The following is a 21,931-nucleotide window of genomic DNA, read 5'->3' on the forward strand; positions in this document are numbered from 1 at the left end:
ATCCCGATATATGGCAATAATATGGCAATAATAATAACAAAACATGCACTTTGGTCACGAAAAACAATATGGCCATATCTGAATTTTTTAAATAAAAAAATGTATTGCTCATTCTTGATCATCATTGGCAACGATGCTGTCTTCCATTTGTGAAAAGGGGAGTGGGGGGAAATCGTCTTGAGGAAGTGACGATCGTTAAAACCAAGTGACGTCAAATTATGTTTTGTTGAGGTTTGTTTGTGAAAGACAGAACAGTGGAAGCCCACCTCTAATGATCCAGCTAGCTAACTAGGTTATCTACCATACATAGTTATCAACCCTAAATTGTTATTAGTTATATATATATATAACAGTGGATATTCTAGCAAATAGCGCGACAATTAACGTAGAATTTAATCCAGGCCACTTGAAATCAGAATCCAGCGAATGGACCGAGAAGGGAACAACAGCTAGCTAGCCACATAGCTAACGTAACGGTACCGTATCAGCGTTACGTCAAGACAGTCAAGGATAAACGAGAAACGTTGACTGACTGACTAGCAAAGAAAAAAGCTGAGAGAGGTAAGAACAGTTAACTACATACCTTGCTAGATAGCTAGCTACTTGCTGGTTTATAGCTAGGTAACCATTCAACGCCACATTGTATGTAATGTTATTTAGATAACGTTAGCATAATAGTTAACGTATAGTAACTACCTAGCAATCCCCCTCACCTGTCTGATTTCGTTTAAACTAATGTTGTTAACTAGGTAGCAACTGCATAGAAAACCAACGTCACAATAACACTGTGTGTGTGTTTATTCCCAATTTGCCTGTTGGAGAAGGTGCAGGGAGAATGTGAAGCACTATGGCCAACTTAGAAACCTACCAGGAGTACCAACGGATTGAGGACTTTGAGGAGGACTCACCTCACGGGGAAGAGGACCTATTAGTACATGTGCCAGAGGGCCTGAGAGGTACTGTACCAGTTATATTACATAACATATCTTGTCCTAACATAACGCTATCTTATGGTACAATATGATTTGGTGAGAAATGTGATTTCTTGTAATGACACAGTAATGGCACGAATCTTGTTTCCTATAAGCACTAGGAATGGGAATTCCCAGGGACCTTGCGATAAGATATTATCTTGATATTTAGGTGCCGATATGATATACATTACGATTCTCACAATTCTATATGTATTGTGATTCGATGTTCCAAACATATTGCTCACCATATACAGTATCTGCTGCAAAGGGACGAGAGCCATGACAAAACGAGTTTTGATCAGGCATGGAAATAAAAGTGCTGAAAACAAATTGTCTTCCAATTTAAAAAGAAAATGGGGGACAAAGTATGAAGGCAAAATACAAGAGTTTTGGTGCAGGTACAGCCAACAAGCACAAAAATAATATTGCAATATTGTCAAAATGATACAATGTATCATCAAAAATAAGTGTCCCTATATGTAACTATCGACCCCCCCAATCACTTATAAGCACAGGCACTAGATTCACTTAAAGTTGTTGTTTTCTTTGATTCATACCTGATCAAAACTGTTGTTGCTGTTTTGTTGAGGGGGGAAAAAGTAATGGTTTCTTTGAATCTCCTTTTTTCACCCCTAATTTGCAGACTCATGGCACCATATCAAGAATCTGGACAACTTTTTCACAAGAATATCCTTTTAACAAATGTTGTGATAAAATATGTTTCTCTGGCAATATACAATGCCTTCGGAAAGTATTCAGACCCCTTGACGTTTTCCACATTTTGTCAAGTTACAGCCATATTCTAAAATTGACTAAATCGTTTTTTTCCCCTCATCAATCTACACACAATGACAAAGCAAAAACAGTTTAAATTATTTATTTTTGCTAATTTCCTAAAAAGTAAAAACTTAAATATCACATTTACATAAGTATTCAGACCCTTTACTTTGTTGAAGCACCTTTGGCAGTGATTACTGCCTTGAGTCTTCTTGGGTATGACACTACAAGCTTGGCACACTTGTTTTTGGGGAGTTTCTCCCATTCTTCTCTGCAGATCCTCTCAAGCTCTGTCAGGTTGGATGAGGAGCGTTGCTGCACAGCTAATTTCAGGACTCTCCAGAGATGTTCGATCGGGTTCAAGTCCTGGTTCTCGCTGGTCAACTCAAGGACATTCAAAAACTTCTTCCGAAGCCACCCCTGCATTGTCTTGGCTGCGTTCTTAGGGTTGTTGTCCTGTTGGAAGGTGAACCTTCGCCCCAGTCTGAGGTCCTGAGCACTCTGGAGCAGGTTTTCATCAAGGATCTCTCAGTACTTTGCTCGGTTCATCTTTGCCTTGATCTTGATTGGTCTCCCAGTCCCTGCCGCTGAAAAACATCCCAACAGCACGCTTCACCATAGGGATGGTGCCAGGTTTCCTCCAGACGTGACACTTTGCAATCAGAGTTCCTATCTTGGTTTCATCAGACCAGAGAATCTTGTTTCTCATGGTCTGAGTGCCTTGAGAAAACTCCAAGCAGGCTGCCATGTGCCTTTTACTGAGAAGTGGCTTCTGTCTGGCCACGCTACCATAAAGGCCTGATTGGTGGAGTGCTGCAGAGATGGTTGTCCTTCTGGAAGGTTCTCCCATCCCCACTGAAGAACTCTGGAGTGACCATTTGGTTCTTGGTCACCGCCCTGACCAAGGCCCTCCTCCCCCGACAGCTCAGTTTGGCCCGGCGGCCAGCTCTAGGAAGAGTCTTGGTGTTCCAAACTTTTTCCATTTAAGAATGATGGAGTTCATAGTGTTCTTGTGGACCTTCAATGCTGCAGAAATGTTTTGGTACCCTTCCCTACATCTGTGCCTCGACACAATCCTGTCTCGGAGTTCTACGGACAATTACTTCAACCTCGTGGCTTGGTTTTTGCTCTGACATGCACTGTCAACTGTGGGACCTCTTATATAGACAGGTGTGTACCTTTCCAAATCATGTACAATCAATTGAATTTACCACAGGTGGACTCCAATCCAGTTGTAGGAACATCTCAAGGATGATCAATGGAAACAGGATTCACCTGAGCTCAATTTTGAGTCTCATAGCAAAGGGTCTGAATACTTATGTAATACTTATGTTTTGTAAACATTTCTACAAACCTGTTTTTGCTTTGTCATTATGTGGTATTGTGTGTAGATTGCTGAGGAAATTGTTTTATTTTCTTAATTTTAGAATAAGGCTGTAATGTAACGAAATGTGGAAAAAGTCAAAGGGTCTGAATACTTTCCGAAAGACACTGTATATGCTGTGGCTTATTGGGTTGCAAAGAAGAATTTCTTTCAAGGTGATGTTTAAAATTGCAGCTTTATAATGTGTGTTTCTGTACTGTCACCTAATGATCTAATTTATAAAGAAGCAATTTCAGACACAGTTTTGACAGCTTAATCTAATCCAGGCAGTATGATGTCGCTAGATACAAATGCAATTTATGATGCAGTGACTTTAAATTAGGCACTTGCCTCAGGAGAACGACTTTCAATTATGTGTGTTCTTCCAGATCAAATGCTCTGTACTTTAATGATATTGATGCCAGACTGGTTCACTTCAAGTTGCTTTGTTGTTTTTTTTCTTTCTCCATGGGTTAGGTCTACTTAAAAAATAAACATGCATTGTTATTATTCGATTAAGCATCAAAGGTTACTTCAGAGTAAATGTTTTGTAGGGTGTGACAACACTTAAAGGGCAATTCCACCACTTTTCAACCTGTTTCATTATCTTCAGCACAATATCATTGTCTACATATGTCAAAATGCTGAAATTCAACATTTTGTAGAAAATAATCAAATTGAAAAATTATATATGATGATATCAAAGTTAAAACATAAAAAACAAGTGATTTTGAAAATGTTTGATTTGCGGTGACGTGGAGAGCAGGAAAATACCCTCCCTCTGGCTAAGCTCATTGCAGGTTTTAAAAATAACTGTCTTTTTTTACTTTTAAATCCTACCCCGTGGTGTTACAGAGAAGCATATTTTTGGACCTTATTGTCTTTATAGAAACACATATGTAGACACCTAACTTATGTAGACACTGGTATGGTGTTGGAGATAATGAATATGATGTTGATGTTGATGTTATGAGATGGAATTTCCCTTTAAATTCTTTGTTTTTCTTTACTTGAATTTCCACATCTATCAGTTCCATCAAAAGAATGGCTTTGCCTGTATGATGTTATCAGAGTTCTTTGAACTTTTGTAAGTATATCGATTTATTTACAATCCTCATGCTATTGTAAGATATTTTTTACTTTAAAGACGATATTCAAAGTTTATATCGGCTGATGTTTAACCCCAAAATCTCAAACTCCTTATTGCAGTCAATTCCTGTTTGTGGTCACATTCACAACATTCCTGTTCAACTGTGTGGAGTATGATATCCTGTTTGCCAATCGGGCAGTGAACCATACAGGTCCTGGCCAGAACCCCCTGGACAGAAACAAGGTCACTCTGCCTGATGCCATCCTACCAAGCCAGCAGTGCACTGAGAGGTACGTCAATCAGTATTGTCTTACATGGAACCCAAACCGGCTGCGCGCGTGCGCCATAGTGCATAAATTTATTTTGTCCCCCCACACCAAACGTGATCACGACACGTTAAAATAATAAAACAAACTCTGAACCAATTACATTAATTTGGGGACAGGTCGAAAAGCATTAAACATTTATGGTAATTTAGCTAGCTAGCTAGCTTGCACTTGCTAGCTAATTTGTCCCGTTTAGCTAGCTTGCTGTTGCTAGCTAATTTGTCCTGGGATAGAAACATTGAGTTGTTATTTCACCTGAAATGCACACGGTCCTCTACTCCAAAAATGAATGCAAACATGAAACGGTCAATTGAATCGTTTTTAGTCATCTCCTCCTTCTAGGCTTTTTCTTATCTTTACTTTATATTGCAATTGGCAACTTTAATAAATTAGGTGCATTACCGCCACTGACCTTGTTCGTCTTTCAGTCACCCATGTGGGTATGACCAATGAGGAGATGGCACGTGGGTACCTGCTTCTATAAACCAATGAGGAGATGGGAGAGGCATGACTTGCAGTGCGATCTGCGGCACAAATAGAACTGATTTCTATTTTAGCCCTTGCCAACGCAGACGCTCATTGGCACGCGTGCGTGAGCAGTGTGGGTGCAATAATTGAATAATATAGATTTCTACATTTATTTTGCAATTTCGTCAGCCTGTTAATAGATGTATGAAGTTGAAGTTGGAAGTTTACATATACCTTAGCCAAATACATTTAAATCAGTTTTCACAATTCCTGACATTTATTTCTAGTAAAAATTCCCTGTCTTATGTCAGTTAGGATCACCACTTTATTTTAAGAATGTGAAATGTCAGAATAATAGTAGAGGGAATAATTTCATCAAATTCCCAGTGGGTCAGAAGTTAACATACACTCAATTAGTATTTGGTAGCATTGCCTTTAAATTGTTTAACTTAGGTCAAACGTTTTGGGTAGCCTTCCACATGCTTCTCACAATAAGTTCGGTGAATTTTGTCCCATTCCTCTTGACAGAGCTGGTGTAACTGAGTCAGGTTTGTCGGTCTCCTTTCCCGCACACGCTTTTTCAGTTCTGACCACAAATTTTCTATGGGATTGAGGTCAAGGCTTTGTGATGGCCACTCCAATACCTTGACTTTGTTGTCCTTCAGCCATTTTGCCACAACTTTGGAAGTATGCTTGGTGTCATTGTCCATTTGAAAGACCCATTTGCGACCAAGCTTTAACTTCCTGACTGATGTCTTGAGATGTTGCTTCAATAAATCCACATACATTTCCTGCCTCATGATGCCATCTATTTTGTGAAGTGCACCAGTCCCTCCTGCAGCAAAGCACCCCCACAACATGATGCTGCCACCCCAGTGCTTCACGGTTGGGATGGTGTTCTTCGGCTTGCAAGCCTCACCATTTTCCCTCGAAACATAACAATGGTCATTATGGCCAAACAGTTATATTTTTGTTTCATCACGATCATGCACGATCTTTGTCCCCATGTGCAGTTGCAAACCGTAGTCTTGCTTTATTAAGGCGGTTTTGGAGCAGTGGCTTCTTCCTTGCTGAGCGGCCTTTCAGGTTTTATCAATATAGGACTCGTTTTACTGTGGATATAGATACTTTTGTACCTGTTTCCTCAGCATCTTCTTTGCAGCTGTTCTGAGATTGATTTGCGCTTTTCACACTAAAGTACATCTCTAGGAGACAGAACACTTCTCCTTCCTGAGCGGTATGGTGGCTGCGTGGTCCCTTGGTGTTTATACTTGCGTACTATTGTTTATACAGATGAACGTGGTACCTTCAGGCGTTTGGAAATTGCTCCCAAGGATGAACCAGACTTGTGGAGGTCTACACATTTTTTTTCTGGGGTCTTGGCTTTTGATTTTTCCATGATGTCAAGCAAAGAGACACTTTGATTCAAATGATGTCAATTAGCCTATCAGAAGCTTCTAAATCCATTACATAATTTTCTGGAATGTTCCAAGTTGTTTAAATGCACAGTCAACTTAGTGTATGTACACTTCTGACCCACTGGAATTGTGATACAGTGAATCAGAAGTTAAATAATCTGTAAACAATTGTTTGAAAAATGACTTGTCGTGCACAAAGTTGATGTCCTAACCGACTTACAAAAACTATAGTTTTGAGATTTGTGGCGTGGTTGAAAAACGAGTTTTATTGACTCCAACCTGAGTGTATGTAAACTTCTGACTTCAACTGTATATATAAACTCCCTTTCAAAAGTTTGGGGTCACTTAGAAATGTCCTTGTTTTTGAAAGAAAAGCACATTTATTTTGTCCATTAAAACAACCTCAAATTGATCAGAAATACAGTGTAGACATTGTTAATGTTGTAAATGACTATTGTAGCTGGAAACGTCAGATTCTTTATGGAATATCTACGTAGGCATAGAGGCCCATTATCAGCAACCATCACTCCTGTGTTCCAATGGCACGTTGTGTTAGCTATTTCAAGTTTATCATTTTAAAAGGCTAATGAATTGCAATCATGTAAGCACAGCTGAAAACTGTTGTTCTGATTTAAAGAAGCAATAAAACTGTTTCTCAGAACAAGAATAGATTGACGAGTTTCAGAAGAAAGGTCTTTGTTTCTGGCCATTTTGAGCCTGCAGTCGAACCCACAAATGCTGATGCTCCAGATACTCAACTAGTGTAAAGAAGGCCAGTTTTATTGCTTCTTTAATTAGAACAACAGTTTTCAGCTGTGCTAATGTAATTGCAAAAGGGTTTTCTAATGATCAATTAGCCTTTTCAAATGATTAACTTGGATGAGCCAACCCAACATGCCATTGGAACACAGGAGTGATGGTTGCTGATAACGGGTCTCTACGCCTATGTAGATATTCCATAAAAATCTGCCCTTTCCAGCTAGAGGACAACATTAACAATGTCTACCCAGTTATCTCTGTTACCAGTTCAGGTTTATTGTTTTTGTACATGATCTGGCAGAAATGAAGGTGCTTGAGTGCATGATGTACACTTTCCTGATGTACACTTGTCTTACCACAACCAATGTCAGAATCTAAATCCTTTTTCATTTAAATTGTGTATTGACAAGGCCACAGTAATACCAGGGTATATATCTAAGAGCCTGCAGAACCTCATCAGGGTTGAGAAAAGGGATTTAATTTGTCCAGCATAATGTAATTTTGACCAGTCATTCCGAGGCTAATATTTGCTTATTAGATTTGTGAGAGATGTGGTTTTACTGTAAGATAGGCTCACATTCGTGGAGCACAGAGCATTGGCCTACTTTCATATTGCCTTTGGGTTATTCTTCCACTCAGAACATTATGATGAGTACATTTAGTTGTGTATCAGAGATGTTAATTGTAAAATGAGCTCTTTTGAGTGGCAGTCTTATTATTGTCATTTCCTATTACCTAATTGAAAGTGGTCATTAATTGAACTCATTTTGATTGCTGTCAAGCACTTAAGTCTAATTCTGTTCAATGGACCGAGGAAATGGCTGCTGTTTTAGTGAAATTTGAGTAATGCGTGCTGAGAAACCTTGTGTTGAAGAGCTTAGTTAGTTATGCCTACCAAGCAAAAGCTTTGGTAGTCATGACTTCTCTGTCAAAGACATATCTGAAAGAGAAATTAAGTTCCGTGCAACATACTGGCTTATTTAGAAACAGCCATGGGATGGTTTTTCAATACCGTCAACAGCGTTGAAACAATTTCTTTCAATATCTTTTATACATTTGAATATTTGTAGCTACTTTTAAGTACCTGCAGTCAGCTTGTGCAATACGTTAGGAGATGAAGAAGATTGCGTGCTTCATTTCACCTGTGACATTTTTCATTACGAAGCTTACTTGTCGTCCCCAGTCCCGTGGTGTTTGAGACTGTATAAAATGTTTGCAATGTGCTCATTAGCGCTTAGTGAGCATTCTCTATGGGATTTATACAGCCTAGCAACTACTGTACATTTTAGCTGTTTATTTCAAAATACTACATTTAAGTATAAAAAAATAGATTCAGTTAAGTATTTATCCTGCTATGACTGATTTATAGCCCTGCATATTCACATAGCCTTCTCCTAAAACATTTGTAAACACTAGACAAGTTGCAACACCGCCAGCCTGTAGTGGATGACTGATTCCTGGAGCAGGTTATTTGTGTATCTGTGTTCAGAGTAGTACCAGGGAAAACCATGTAATGGATAGTCCCTGAATGGTGAGACTCAGTAGCTGGAAGGAATCACTGTGAAATCTGGGCAGGCAGCCTGTGGACCACATGACATCCCCTAGTACTGCAGCAAGACCCAGACCCCACCACAGCAAAATCTTTCTCCAAAATGGATAAACCATCTTGCTTGTCTTTTGAAATATCGTTAATCTGATTCTGCACACAATCCTAGACTGCGGGGTTATAGTAGACCCCCCTAAAAAGTTCAGTGACTGAATGGGTGTTTATATAGAAGATGATTACACACCACAGGAATTCTAACCCAGGAACAGCATGTCCCACCATTTTAGAACTACTGACTTAGTCTGCTTCCCCCAACTCCTCTCTGTTTCATCATTGAGTTGGTCTTGAAATTAAAGAGATGTCACACAAATCAGGAAGTAGCCTAACTTTGTCACAACGCTGTTTGTATTTGGTTTTTCATTTCAAAATTAAACTCATGCATTTGTTTATTCTCTTGTATATGTTTACCAGGATGGCTAGCTAGATAATAACCTGTGTGTGACTTGAAATGGGATACTTTACCAGCTGATTCTTAGTAATTCTCTGATACGCAGGAGAGACTGTTACTGAGACATATCCAAGCTACAAACTGTGAACAGGAGTGCAGTATCTGAAGATACCTCTCAGTAGAGCCTTGCACGGGCATGCATTTTAAGCCCGAGCCCTACCCATGCAAGCGACGTTCAGGCCCTACCCAGGCTCGATTGCTTCTGCCAAATCAGAAATAACTTCCGCCATTTTGTGAGTCCGTTAGCTGCTCCTCTGTCACTCTGCATGCACTCAGTTTATGGCGGCCTGTGAGTATCCTATGAGTATCTGTGAGTATCCATAGCAACGGCGCTGCTTGGGCTGCTCCGCTTAAGAGCCATGAGACAGCAGTTAGCTGTTAGCTACTTTTCGTCATCTCTAAACTTATTTTTTGTGAAATAATCTCTCTTGTCTTCTATTTGACGAGGTTAAAGCATTTCTGACACAGTGTTATGATCTTAGTCAGACATGTCTACTGTGCAGCAGAGCACGTGCAAATGACTCCGCTTCAAAATGTTAGTGATCAATTTAGTGATACCCAAGCCCTGCCCTTACCCTAGTTATTGATGAAAAAACATGCCCGTCGGGCTGGTCGGGTAGCAGAGCTCTACCTCTCAGGCCCCACAGTTTAATTACAGCATGTGGTTGGTTCAGGTCACCCGTGAGGAGTCTTAAAAGCAACAGATTCATAAGGCTCCTTTACTCTCATTTGTAGATGGTTATTTTGATCATACATCAATGGGGAAAATGAATGATTTTGACCTTGTCTTTATGCAGCTGATGAATGGCTCGCGCCATCTTCCCACACGCATGCATTTTCCACTACGTGGAATAAACCACTGATGTCAAACAGGGACCAAAAACACAAATCTCTTAAATATACATTTTCCCCCCTTTTGTCATCCTTTCTTCTCTGTAGGATCAAGGAGAACAGTTGGATCATCTTCCTGCTCATCATGGCAGCCATATTCTGGGTCTACCGGATGATCAAGGTCTTCTGCAACGTCCTCCACTACTGGGAGATCCGACAGTTCTACATCAAAGCACTGAAGATCCGAATGGTAAGGCGTGATCCCACAGTCTCATGAAACTGTGATCTGCCAAATGGTTCAAGGTAGTTTTAGCAACTGTTTTAGCAAAATAGGATTGCTTGGATTACAATGGTTTCAAAAGACCAAGAAATGTTTGTGGTCGTGAGTAAGGCGGGTGGGCACGAGTCCCTCTAAACACCTTTGACCTCTGCCCTTTCGCCATTTCAGGGCGAGCTGTGTAACTTCACGTGGCAGGAGGTGCAGGACCGTCTGATCAGCCTACAGCGGGAGCAGCAGATGTGCATCCACAAGAAGGAACTAACTGAGCTGGACATCTACCACCGCATCCTGCGCTTCAAGAACTACATGGTAGCCATGGTCAACAAGTCCCTGTTACCTGTACAGTTACAGCTCCCCCTGTTGGGCAATCTGGTGTTCCTCACCCAGGGCCTCAAGTACAACTTTGAGCTGATTCTCTTCTGGGGTCCGGGGTCGCTTTTCCAGAACAAATGGAACCTGCACCCCAAGTACAAACGTGCAGGCAACCGTCTGGAGCTGGCCCAGCAGCTGAGCCGGGTCATTCTTCTGATGGGCGTGGCCAACCTGCTCCTCTGCCCCTTCATCCTGGTGTGGCAGGTGCTCTATGCCTTCTTCAGCTACACCGAGGTCATCAGGAGGGAGCCGGGGAGTCTGGGAGCACGCCGCTGGTCCCTGTACGGCCGCCTCTACCTGCGCCACTTCAACGAGCTGGACCACGAGCTGCACGGCAGACTGGGTCGCGGCTACAAGCCCACCTCCAAGTACATGAACTCATTCACCTCACCGCTGCTGACCGTGCTGGCCAAGAACGTGGCGTTTTTCTCGGGCTCTGTGCTGGCCGTGCTCATCGCGCTGACCGTGTACGACGAGGATGTTTTGACCGTGCAGCATATCCTGACCGCCATTACTGTACTGGGAGTGGTCATCACCATCACCAGGTGAGTGAGGAGACAAAATGGCATCCACAGGGGGAATGGTGACCTCTCGGGATGATCTTCTACTGGTTGTGTTTTGTTCAAAGAAGTCGTTCCTTCCCGCTTCCCATTGCGGATGAGTTGGTATGGAACAGCTCAACCTAGTTTCCAGAATATGGTTGCCACTCCACCAATTCTAACAAATCTGATGAGGAATGAGCGAGGGGGGGTAGAAGGGAGGGAGCTCTAGGGAACGTCTATCCATAAAGAAATTCAGTCTATGTTAAACCCACAAACATCTAGAAGAAAAAGAAAAGCACACCTATTAAGACAAGGTGCTGGCTAGCGGAGTAGAAGACTTGAAAATAAAAGAGAGCCGCACACTCTAGGAGCTCAGATGCAAAAGTTTAATTACCAACGTTTCGACAGCCAAGCTGTCTTCATCAGGGTATAATCACAAACACTGTGGGATGACTCGTTTATATAATGTCAAAAGACACAGGTGTCTGTAATCATGGCCAAGAGTGGCCTAATATCATTGGTTAATAATCAAATATTAAAATGTCATACAAAGAGCAGCATACAAACAACAAATGGATAGCATACGATCATAGATTAATTTGACTACAAAGCTTACAAACAATTACAATGGCAAAGTCACAATAATCACAAGAATGGCTTCAGATCAAAGTCTACGTTGAGACCGAAGGGCGCAAGGGTCTTTAAATTAAAGATCCAGGCAGCCTCTCGTTTTAACAATAAATTATCAAGGTCACCCCCTCTCCTAGGGAGGGTGACATGTTCGATGCCAATATAACGCAGAGACGAAATCGAGTGGCCTGCCTCCAAGAAGTGGGCCGCAACTGGATAAGTAAAGTTTTTACACCTAATGGTGCTATGATGCTCTGAGATACGTACTTTTAATTCGCGCTTTGTTTTACCTACATCATTTTTACCACAAGGACATAATAACACCTTTGATTGGGATCAATTTCCCTATTTGTGGGTGTTTGAAGGATCCAAGTGCCATTGCATTGAGCACAGCCATTACATTTGTAATTTCCATCCAGTAGCGGCGCAAATAGACGTTGTTCAGGAATATCTTGGGGTGGTAAATCAGAGTTTACCAATTCGTCTCTGAGATTTCTGCCCCGCGAGAATACGACCGAGGGAAGGTCCGAAAACACATTACCGAGACTATCATCGGATTTTAGGATGTGCCAATGTTTGTGAACAAAACCCACAAACAGATCATGGACGGACTGGTATATGTCATATGTGTTGTGTGAAAAAGAGAGATGACGTCTGTATGAATATGCCCTCTCAGGTCGTTCATCCCAGACGAGCACATGGTGTGGTGCCCGGAGCAGCTGCTGCAGTGTGTGCTGGCTCACATCCACTACATGCCAGACCACTGGAGGGATAACGCCAACAAGAGTGAGACCCGGGACGAGGTGGCACAGCTGTTTCAGTACAAAGCGGTGGGTGAGAAGGGCCAGACAGTAAATAGACGGCTCATTGGCTTCACCTTAGATGGAAAGGAATGACTGAACTTTATATGGGTTTATGGCATACGGTCTGAGATGAAATTATTCTTGTAACAGACATGTAAGGGCTTAACATAGGCTGACTTATTTGAATGAATCAATACCTAAACAAGTGCTTTAATTGTAAGTAGTTATTTATGTACACTCCAATACAAACTAATTCACCATAATATGACACTCCCCACACAGGAAGGAATTGATGTTACAGCACTTTAAACATTTGTTTGAGTGACACTATGTAAAGTAGTCAGACTTGAGATCCAAGTGCTTCGCTGTTCTCGCAACTCTCTCATTGACGTCAATGAAGGATGGCGCAGGCTATACGCTATCAGACACCCAAGAATGTCTAGTCATTGCTAGTTAGCATTGGCTCGCACAACTACCTCCAACTTCCTGCATACCGATCACCGAGACACATAAATGGTATGCGCGAGTTCATCTGACTCTGGGGAAGGAGATTAAGGGCATTACCAAAATCCCGAAGTATCCCTTTTAAAGCGTGCGGATCTGAAGTCTGAACATATCTTCCCAATGCGAATCCCTTTCTAGTGTAACTCACCAGTGTTCTGTCTGTCTGTTTAGGTGTTCATCCTGGAGGAGCTGCTGAGCCCCATCGTCACGCCCTTCATCCTCATCTTCCTCCTGAGGAACAAGTCCCTGGAGATCATCGACTTCTTCAGGAACTTCACCGTGGAGGTGGTCGGAGTTGGCGATATCTGCTCCTTCGCACAGATGGACATCCGTCGCCACGGAAACCCACTGGTGAGTTCAGGTCGCCTCTGCGGCTTTACCGTTCGCTCATTTGGGATGTTTACCGTATTGGGAAAGATTTGTCGCGTCGTTTGTAATTTGGCGTGTTGAAATGAGAGACTAACGCGGTTAATTGTCAGATATCGCCAAGTTATCAGTCATACTATACATGCTATTACAAATCAGTTTCACTTTGTGTGTGTGGTTGTTGTCCTGATATTAGTGACCACTTCTGTATAATGGTGTTAATTCATATTATTGTTGGGCAAAGTTCCTGTGAGTGATGTATAACCACCCGGTTGTCTTTTCAGTGGATGTCAGAGGGCCAGACAGAGGCATCTGTGTACCAGCAGGCTGAGAACGGCAAGACTGAGCTGTCCCTGATGCACTTCACCATAAAGAACCCCCACTGGCAACCCCCACAGGAGAGCTCAGTGTTCATCAGCCATCTAAAGGAGAAGGTGCACCAGGACGCTCAGGGAGGACCCCCCACCCAGCTGCTGCTCTCTGAGGCACCGCTCTGCTCCTCACTGCTCTCCAACGAGTCCGGCAACGCAGTGAGTGACTAACTCACCACCACCAATTCCTAGTCAGTCACAGTTAGTACACAGGAAGATATTTGCCTCAACACTCTGTATCAGCACGCCAACTCTCATTCAAACGGTTTCATCCAACAATGATGTCAATGTATTGTCATTTCTCCAAGATTTTTGTTTAGTATTGGATTACATTATGTTGTGTTATTTGTCAGCTTTCTTGTATACTGACCTCTGTATCTCTGGGTTATGTTTTCCTGTCCAGCCTGACAACCTATTGGCCAGTGTCCTGGCCCACCCTATTCTGACCGCGTCAGGCCTACCCGGCCGAGACCGCCGCTTCGTCCCTCCCAGCACGGCTGCCTCAGCCGCCGCCAGCGTCCTGGCCTCGCTGTCCATCTCCCACTCCCAGCTCCCCCACGCCAGCCGATCCCACTCGCATGTTCTCCTGCCCTCCACCCACCCCGACAGCACCATGTACTGCAGTGACCGCACTGTCATTGACAGGTAGATAAACAGACTCCACGCTCTGCAAATGCACTCCACAACACACAATGTTTAGGTTGTTCTATAACACAACAGTGTTGCTTGATTGGATACTTGCATGCCAAAAGTGTGTTATTGATTTGATATTGAGGTTTGTTGAAAGTGGGTGGATTAAGGGATGAATAACAGTGTATTTAGATGTTTTTTTAGGCTTGCTAATAATAGCTTGTTGTTATTTCCTCAGCATGTCAGCCAGTGACTCTCGGATCAGGAGCACGACGATGCTTTCAGAGTTTGCCTTGGCTGAGATGAGTCTCCATGCTATTTACATGCATGAGGTAGGTAACCTCAAAGGGATGACCTCGGGGTCCTTATGTTTATTTAACTGGGACACTAGGGCTGTCCTCTACTAAAAAAAAATCTTGGTCGACCAAGAGTCGTCTGTTCTTTTGACCAATCGGCTGGTCGAAATTTTAAAAAGCGTGTTATTCCATATATAGACACTGCCTATGTGTTTTTAATAAAATCAACTATATGTAGGCTACTAAGCTTGTCTGATGCTTTAAGCACACCGATTAAATAATTAAGACACAGATATTACACGAGGGAGCAAGAGATCAAGGTAGCCTAACCAGAAGAAACAAAACTTGTTCCCGAACCACCACCTCCCGTTGATGCTTCTGGCCTTTGCAGATTCTGCCGTTACACTCCCGAAGTTGCCAGTAATAGGCTATACCAGGGGTCTGCAACCTTTTTCCCATTTGGAGTGCCAATTTATCTTGTCATTTCTACCGATCCGCGTGCCAGATATGATTTTCATATGCACATTTTCGTGGAACAGTTTCATTTCTTTTATAATAAAGTTGTCTCAAAATTATTGTCATGTGATTTAATAAAAATTATATCTAAATGAAAAATTATACAAATCTTAATCAAATATTGCCATTGCCAACTTTTTAGTATTTTTTTTTTTTGATTGATTGAACCTTTATTTAACTAGGCAAGTCAGTTAAATATTAAGAACAAATTCTTGTTTACCCCGGGCCATACCCTAACCCGGGCGACGCTGGGCCAATTGTGCGCCACCCTATGGGACTATGTAAAATTACCATACATAAAGCCAACAAATAAAAACGTTGCAGCTGACTACGCATGACCTTTCTGCGAGGAACTTGAAACATTGTACTAAGAAATTTGCAACATTGTATAAAATATTAAAGTGTTCTGGAGTTTCATGAGCCAGTGAGCTCTGGACAGGCACATCTGTAGGCTATTTGCGCAAGGGATAATAAGTAATCAGGTAGGCCTATTTTATGACGTTTCCACCGGATCAGAGCATGACTTTTTTTCCCCCTTCCTTTCTCGCTGGATGATTATTAAAAGGGAGAGAGCTGGAAATATTTTTCAAGTATGCTACATTAAGGAACTATTGTCATTCTCAATGGATATAAAAACAGACCCCCTTTACTTGCTGTTTTGAGGTGAAGATGTCACCCTGACCTTAGAGATACTTTTAATTCTCTATTTGGTTAGGTCAGGGTGTGTCTAGGGTGGGCAATCTCTGTTTTCTATTTCTTTGTTGACCTGGTACGGTTCCCAATCAGAGGCAGCTGTCTATTGTTGTCTCTGATTGGGGATCATATTTAGGCAGCCTTTTCCCACATGTGGTTTGTGGGATCTTGTTTTTGTGTTAGCTGCCTGTGAGCAAGCCCAGAACATCACATTTAGTTTTCTTCTGTATTGTTTTTGGTGAGTATCATATTTATTAAACACGTGGAACTCTAAGTACGCTGCGCCTTGGTCCATTCATTCAGACGAGCGTGACAGAAGAAAAAATTACTTAAAAGCTCCACAGCTCATTAGTGGTGGTGAGTTAAGACGATCAGAAATACTATCAGGTCCCCAAATGGGCACATTTATAGGCCTACATTTGCATGCAGGCCCGGCAGCCAAGGCTTACTTCTGTGCGTAATCGGGGGTGTATCCTTCCTCAACATTGACAGGAGCGCTCCAAACAAAACAGTGAATAAATTGACCGCTCGTAAATGGAATGAAATAAACCAAAACTTGTTTCTCACAATTGTAGCCTAAGTTGTGCCCTCTGCAAACAGCGTGTCCACCCTGACAATGAGAACTGTAAAAGACTATAATAATAATAGTAATAATATTGACTGTATGAACAGAAATTACGTTAACCAAACATACATTTTAGATGATAAATTATGGGGATTAACAGTAAATGTACTACTGGTGATACTGGTATGCCATCTCCACGGCCTCCAACAGATTAGTCCACTGAAACAGGCGTCAATCAAGACGTGCCATAAAAAAAAACAAGATTTGTGCAACTGTTCGACTAAAAAATTCTCAGTCCACCATCAGACTATCGACCAGTTGACTAAATTGGGTCAGCCCTAGTTCGCACACACAAACACACAAGTGTGTCCTTTTCTGTCTCTAGGTCCACCAACAGAACTCGCTCCCCCACCAGAGGACATCAGGCCAGTGGCAGAACCCAATGCCAATGAGAGATCTAATCAGCAACACGGGTACGTAACAGTCATTCATCTGTTTTACTTAGGATCTTGGCTAAGTCAGATGGAGCATATCGGGTTATGACATCCAGTTTATCAACTGTCTTATGCGCCGACCCTCTATGCAATCAGGTTCGCAGACGCACAGCGGCCACACAGCAGTCCACCTGTCTAGTATGCCCACCCCGCTGCGTCTGGGAGGCTGGACGGAGGAAGAGGAGGAGGATGCAGAGGAAGAGGAAGTTCTCAACAGGGGATCGACTCCTAAACAGGACTCCAGGAGTAGTTGTTAAAGTGCCTTAAATAAAGGGGTGTGTTCCATCTTACCTCTATTTCCTACACACAGAAACTCCTCCCTAACCTATAGGCTAATTTTGTCGGGAAATGTTCTATCTAGTAGTACTGTTTTTGCTTTTCTTAAGCGAGCAATAGGTAGAAATAGCTCCACTGTTTCCTGGTTTCTAAAATGTTTGCCCGGTTGTGTGATACAACAAGCAAACTGCTGTGAATATCTTTATAACCAGTAATAACCCAAAATATTGTAGTTTTCAGCCTTTTGAAGCTGATAACCGAAAGCAAAAAGAAGCAAAAAAGAAACTGAGGGGAGGCATAGAAATCTTGCACATAGAATGGATCTACCGCTTATCACACTTGCTTTCAATGAGAATGACAGATCTATAACTCTAATTTATATCTGAAATGTCAGGTCATACTCACAACTACGTAATGGCTCTTAAAAAAAAAAGTGTGTGGCTGATTGTCTTTTCTCCTCTTCGTTTGCAGTGTTTCCACTCCTTTCTCGATGAACATTGTGGCCTTAGATGATCTTGTTGGTCGAGTATTATGACATCACGTAACACAACACGGCAGTTGGGAGAGCTCATTGGATAACCATTGTCTCAGTCTCCAACCCACTACCATGCCTCTCCTATCACATCAGGAGTTGTTGTGGCATCAGGGAAACTGACCTGTCTTCCATCCCTCTCACCATGTCATCATTTTGTTATAAAATGTATAAATGTTGCTCATAGAGGACTGGAGTCTGTGTGTGTTTGTGTGAATGTGAAAGAGCATTGTGTGTGTGTGTTTAGAACTCGGGGAAAGGGTGGCATGCACAGCCAGGAGACTTGCAGGGCAGGCTTGAGCATGGAACATAGCAACACCTGTCACACTTTTGTTGCGTTTATTTTTTTTTTTATGTTTTATTTGCGCATCTGGGAGTTTTACAATGTGGGTCTGGGTTCACTTTCTCATGGTGGAAATGGTGTCTTACCTGGTGCTGAAGAGAGTACGGAGTGAAGGTCTGTCATACTAGCTGCCTGACCATTTTCACTATATGAGGAAAGTTGAGGGCAAAATTATACATTGGCGTATTTGGCCATGACTTATTATTGCTTGACATTTGTAAATACACTTTAGCGTCTTATGTTCTGTCAGTTTTAATGATTGGGAAAGATGTGAAGTATTGCGGTGACCTGAAATAGGCTGCAACTCTACTACTTAGGTCACCAATAGGACCCCACAAGAAAATCTGACAAAAGCCTACAGATGGACTAGATTCATTAACCACATTTCTAAACTGGACATAATGTCATTAAAAGCTGCTGTCTATGACTTTAATGGGCCTAATACCATGTTTTCGTCAGTATTAAGTTATTTATCTTCTTTTTAAAGTCCTTGGTGACCCTAAAACATTATTTAACAGGTAATAACTTGATTATTCTGTATCAAAGGATCACCAATCTTCTGTCTCCACTGGCAACAGAGGTGTATTACTTGACAAACGCACGAAGATCAAGATTACATATTTGCCCAGGCAGTAACTACTTTGTTGTGGGTAGCGATGAGAATAGGCAGAGATGCATATCATGTACAGTATACAGTATATCATTAAGTGTTGTTGATTTTGCATGTACTGCTCAACATGTTGTTCACGGAACACTTCCCCCAATGTCCACACGAGAAGTCAACTTTTTAGTATAAGGGCTGTTCTTAACATTGTCATTACAGCATTTTGAGTTTGTGGTTTTACTTTATTTGTAAGTTAATCCTATGTCAGCATTTTACTTTTCTCAGAGAACAGCCTAAGATGTCATTTTAAATTAGATAATTCTCCCTTTGTCATCCCAAATATTTAAACTGTCCAGATTTCTGAGATATGACCTATAATTAATTACAATATGAGTAAAATAGTAATTATGTTAAGAAGCAGCTTTTCTGTGTTGGAGTGGTATGGGTGTACCCCAACAACAGAATGTTTTGGGTGTATACCGGTCATGCAAATAGACAGCTGATTGGCCAGCTCAGCCAATGAGCCAACATGATATCGTATTATATGACAAAATTGCAAACATTTTTTAAAAGTCCTTTTTTTCTCTTCAATTTATGTTTTGTCCACAAATACAAGTATAGTGCGAGTCAACAACATTATTTGAGTATGAGTCAACTTTTAAAAAGTGAGATTTTCCCTGGACAGTTACTTTAAATTATGAATGTCTTTAGTATTTCATATTTAATTTAGCATTTATTGGTTTCCTTTAGAATTCATCTTTATAGTAAATACATCCATACCACATATGTTTGGGATCTAATTTTAATAATATATATTTTTTTAATTCTTAAATTTGCCCCATGTAAAACGCATGTATTCTCCTGGATGTAATTCTCATGCAACATTGAACAAAACTGATTTTCAGATGTTTTGTTGCTGTTTTTGTCTTTGACACAACATTTTTGGATATGCAGCTTCGAAAATTAAACAATCCTTCATGTGTGCTTTAGCACCACTTAGTGGTTTCATCAGTACAGTACAACTCAAAGGGAAGCAAAACATGCTTGTGTGTAAATGCTGAATGTAACCCACCCATCACCCCTAGAAATGTATCCTTGTTACTGTAGCCAGAACTGCTTATTGAAACATTACACAAAAGCTCCGTCGCTGCTATCCATGCCCGGCTGATCCAGTAACCTAGAGCACATCTATATGTATATCTCTGTATCCACCACTACTGTAACACTTTAGAGAGCACAGGTGTTTGACCACTCTTCATTTTGTTTTCTATATGTGTGTTTCGAAGGGGTGTGAGTGTAGTCATCAGTCTTAACTATGCTAAGCTGACATTGACTCAAACGTTTTGCACTGACTGAAAATAAAAATGTCTATTGATCGATACCTGCATTACACTACAGTTTTAGATAGGTCCTGTGGAGCCGAGGTCTCAAAGGGATAGTGAGTGGAACTCCCATCCTCAGTGGCCTCTCTCGCAGTATGTATAATGTGCATATAGCATCACCATGCGTAGTATTGTTATCGTCCACACTGTGGGCCTATCGCGTACCTGGTTGTTGTTACCTCTGGTCAGTAAAAGTTCAGCCAGTAGGGGAAATGTCTAAATGTTTTCAGTAACATTTTAGGCCTAGTCAATGCTACAACTGGTATGGCTGTTGGTGTTCCATTTGTCATTACTGATGTATTGAGTTTTAGTTGTGGAGACATGATAGGTCATGTGTCTTGCCAGTTTCCATAGCTAGATCTCACTGCCTCACTTCTCTTTGTTTATTATGTAGCTTTATTTTGAGCAGTGCCTTAGGGTTGGCGTTAGTTCCTTATTAGAAACCATTGTATGTAAACCATCAGATCTAATTTGACTTTGTATTTTAGCAGGACGTGATGTACAGTATTTATTTTGGCAGGTTGGTCATGTTTTTGCATCAAATATACAGTGGGAATTGTATTCTAATATTGTGGATGAGGCTTGTGTAACAACAGACTGCTATTTGACATCAAAGTAGTCAAATCACCTTCACTTGATAAGAGAATTAATCTGATCAAAGTTTTTGTTTTGCACTGTCTGCCTTCCCGATCCAAAAGAAGCTGTTGGGAGTGTTTTATACCCCTTTCAATGAAGTTGACTGATTTGTTTTATCACATCCTTGAGTCTCCCCACTCAATATCATCGCTTCTTATCCACTACAAACCAGTAAAAACTATGTATATATTTGACTGGTACAAGGTGCTACGTTTTCGTATTCTAGTGCTAAATAGTTTGAGGCATCTTGTTTTCTTTGTTACTTAGGTTTTTTTGTTTTTGTTTGTTTTGTTAATTTAAGGAACACTAGCTGAGAAGAAACCATGCCAAAATGACTTGTTTTCAACACAGCTTTATCATACATATTTTGTTTGTTTTCTGTAACTGAATAGAGGCGAAGGAATTCTTATTTCATGTGTATTTAATCATTGAAGTGTGTTCCAAGATGTAATGTAATTTGAAATAAAAAATGTAATATATGTTCTATTCTATGCATTTATTGAGTTGGAAATGTTTTCATTTGCACAAACTTTCCAAATGTAATTCCTAAACTGCCATTAAACATGAAATAAATACACAATTCACAGACATGAAATAAATTAATCTTTTTTTTCCTCAGTTTATTAGTGTGATAACTAGCAGTGGTGATTTTTAGCATGTAAATCATGATGAGCAAACACCATTTTATTTTATTTGATATGCATGCCAGCAAAGCAACTACACAACAAGGGAACACTTAAACAACACAATGTAACTCCAAGTAAATCACACTTCTATGAAATCAAACTGTCCACTTAGGAAGCAACACTGATTGACAATAAATTTCACATGCTGTTGTGCAAATGGAAAAGACAACAGGTGGAAATTATAGGCAAGTAGCAAGACACCCCCAATAAAGGAGTAGTTCTGCAGGTGGTGACCACAGACCACTTCTCAGTTCCTATGCTTCCTGGCTGATGTTTTGGTCACTTTTGAATGCTGGCGGTGCTTTCACTCTAGTGGTAGCAAGTCTACAACCCACACAAGTGGCTCAGGT

At 41.2% G+C, this 21,931-nt stretch overlaps 1 protein-coding gene across 2 annotated transcripts; it reads left to right on the forward strand.

Annotated features, from left to right (window-relative positions):
• The first annotated feature begins 212 nt into the window (after positions 1-212).
• On the forward strand, positions 213-21,379 carry LOC118394810 (autophagy-related protein 9A-like). 2 transcript variants are annotated; one of them, XM_035788377.2, is made up of 15 exons: positions 213-561; positions 822-956; positions 1,618-1,661; positions 4,137-4,201; positions 4,324-4,494; positions 10,169-10,310; positions 10,509-11,257; positions 12,561-12,714; positions 13,363-13,542; positions 13,842-14,087; positions 14,332-14,573; positions 14,797-14,890; positions 17,014-17,101; positions 17,219-17,397; positions 17,870-21,379. In XM_035788377.2, the coding sequence occupies exons 2-14, from the start codon at positions 848-850 to the stop codon at positions 17,377-17,379; spliced, it is 2,445 nt and encodes an 814-aa protein (XP_035644270.1). In that variant the 5' UTR covers positions 213-561; positions 822-847; the 3' UTR covers positions 17,380-17,397; positions 17,870-21,379. The 2 variants fall into 2 exon arrangements, with proteins under 2 accessions (XP_035644270.1, XP_035644269.1); XM_035788376.2 differs by having other exon boundaries at positions 214-561; positions 825-956.
• Positions 21,380-21,931: the final 552 nt, after the last annotated feature.

Source organism: Oncorhynchus keta, chromosome 15 (genome assembly GCF_023373465.1).
Source record: "Oncorhynchus keta strain PuntledgeMale-10-30-2019 chromosome 15, Oket_V2, whole genome shotgun sequence".
NCBI classification, from domain to species: domain Eukaryota; kingdom Metazoa; phylum Chordata; class Actinopteri; order Salmoniformes; family Salmonidae; genus Oncorhynchus; species Oncorhynchus keta.

What these genes read in the sequence shown, in the direction of transcription:
- LOC118394810 (XM_035788377.2), top strand. Translation starts at nt 848, where the DNA reads ATGGCCAACTTAGAAACCTACCAGGAGTACCAACGGATTGAGGACTTT. An exon ending in AGCCAGCAGTGCACTGAGAG is followed by an intron (nt 4,495 to 10,168) that starts GTACGTCAATCA and finishes TCTTCTCTGTAG; the next exon opens with GATCAAGGAGAACAGTTGGA. An exon ending in GACCGCACTGTCATTGACAG is followed by an intron (nt 14,574 to 14,796) that starts GTAGATAAACAG and finishes TTATTTCCTCAG; the next exon opens with CATGTCAGCCAGTGACTCTC.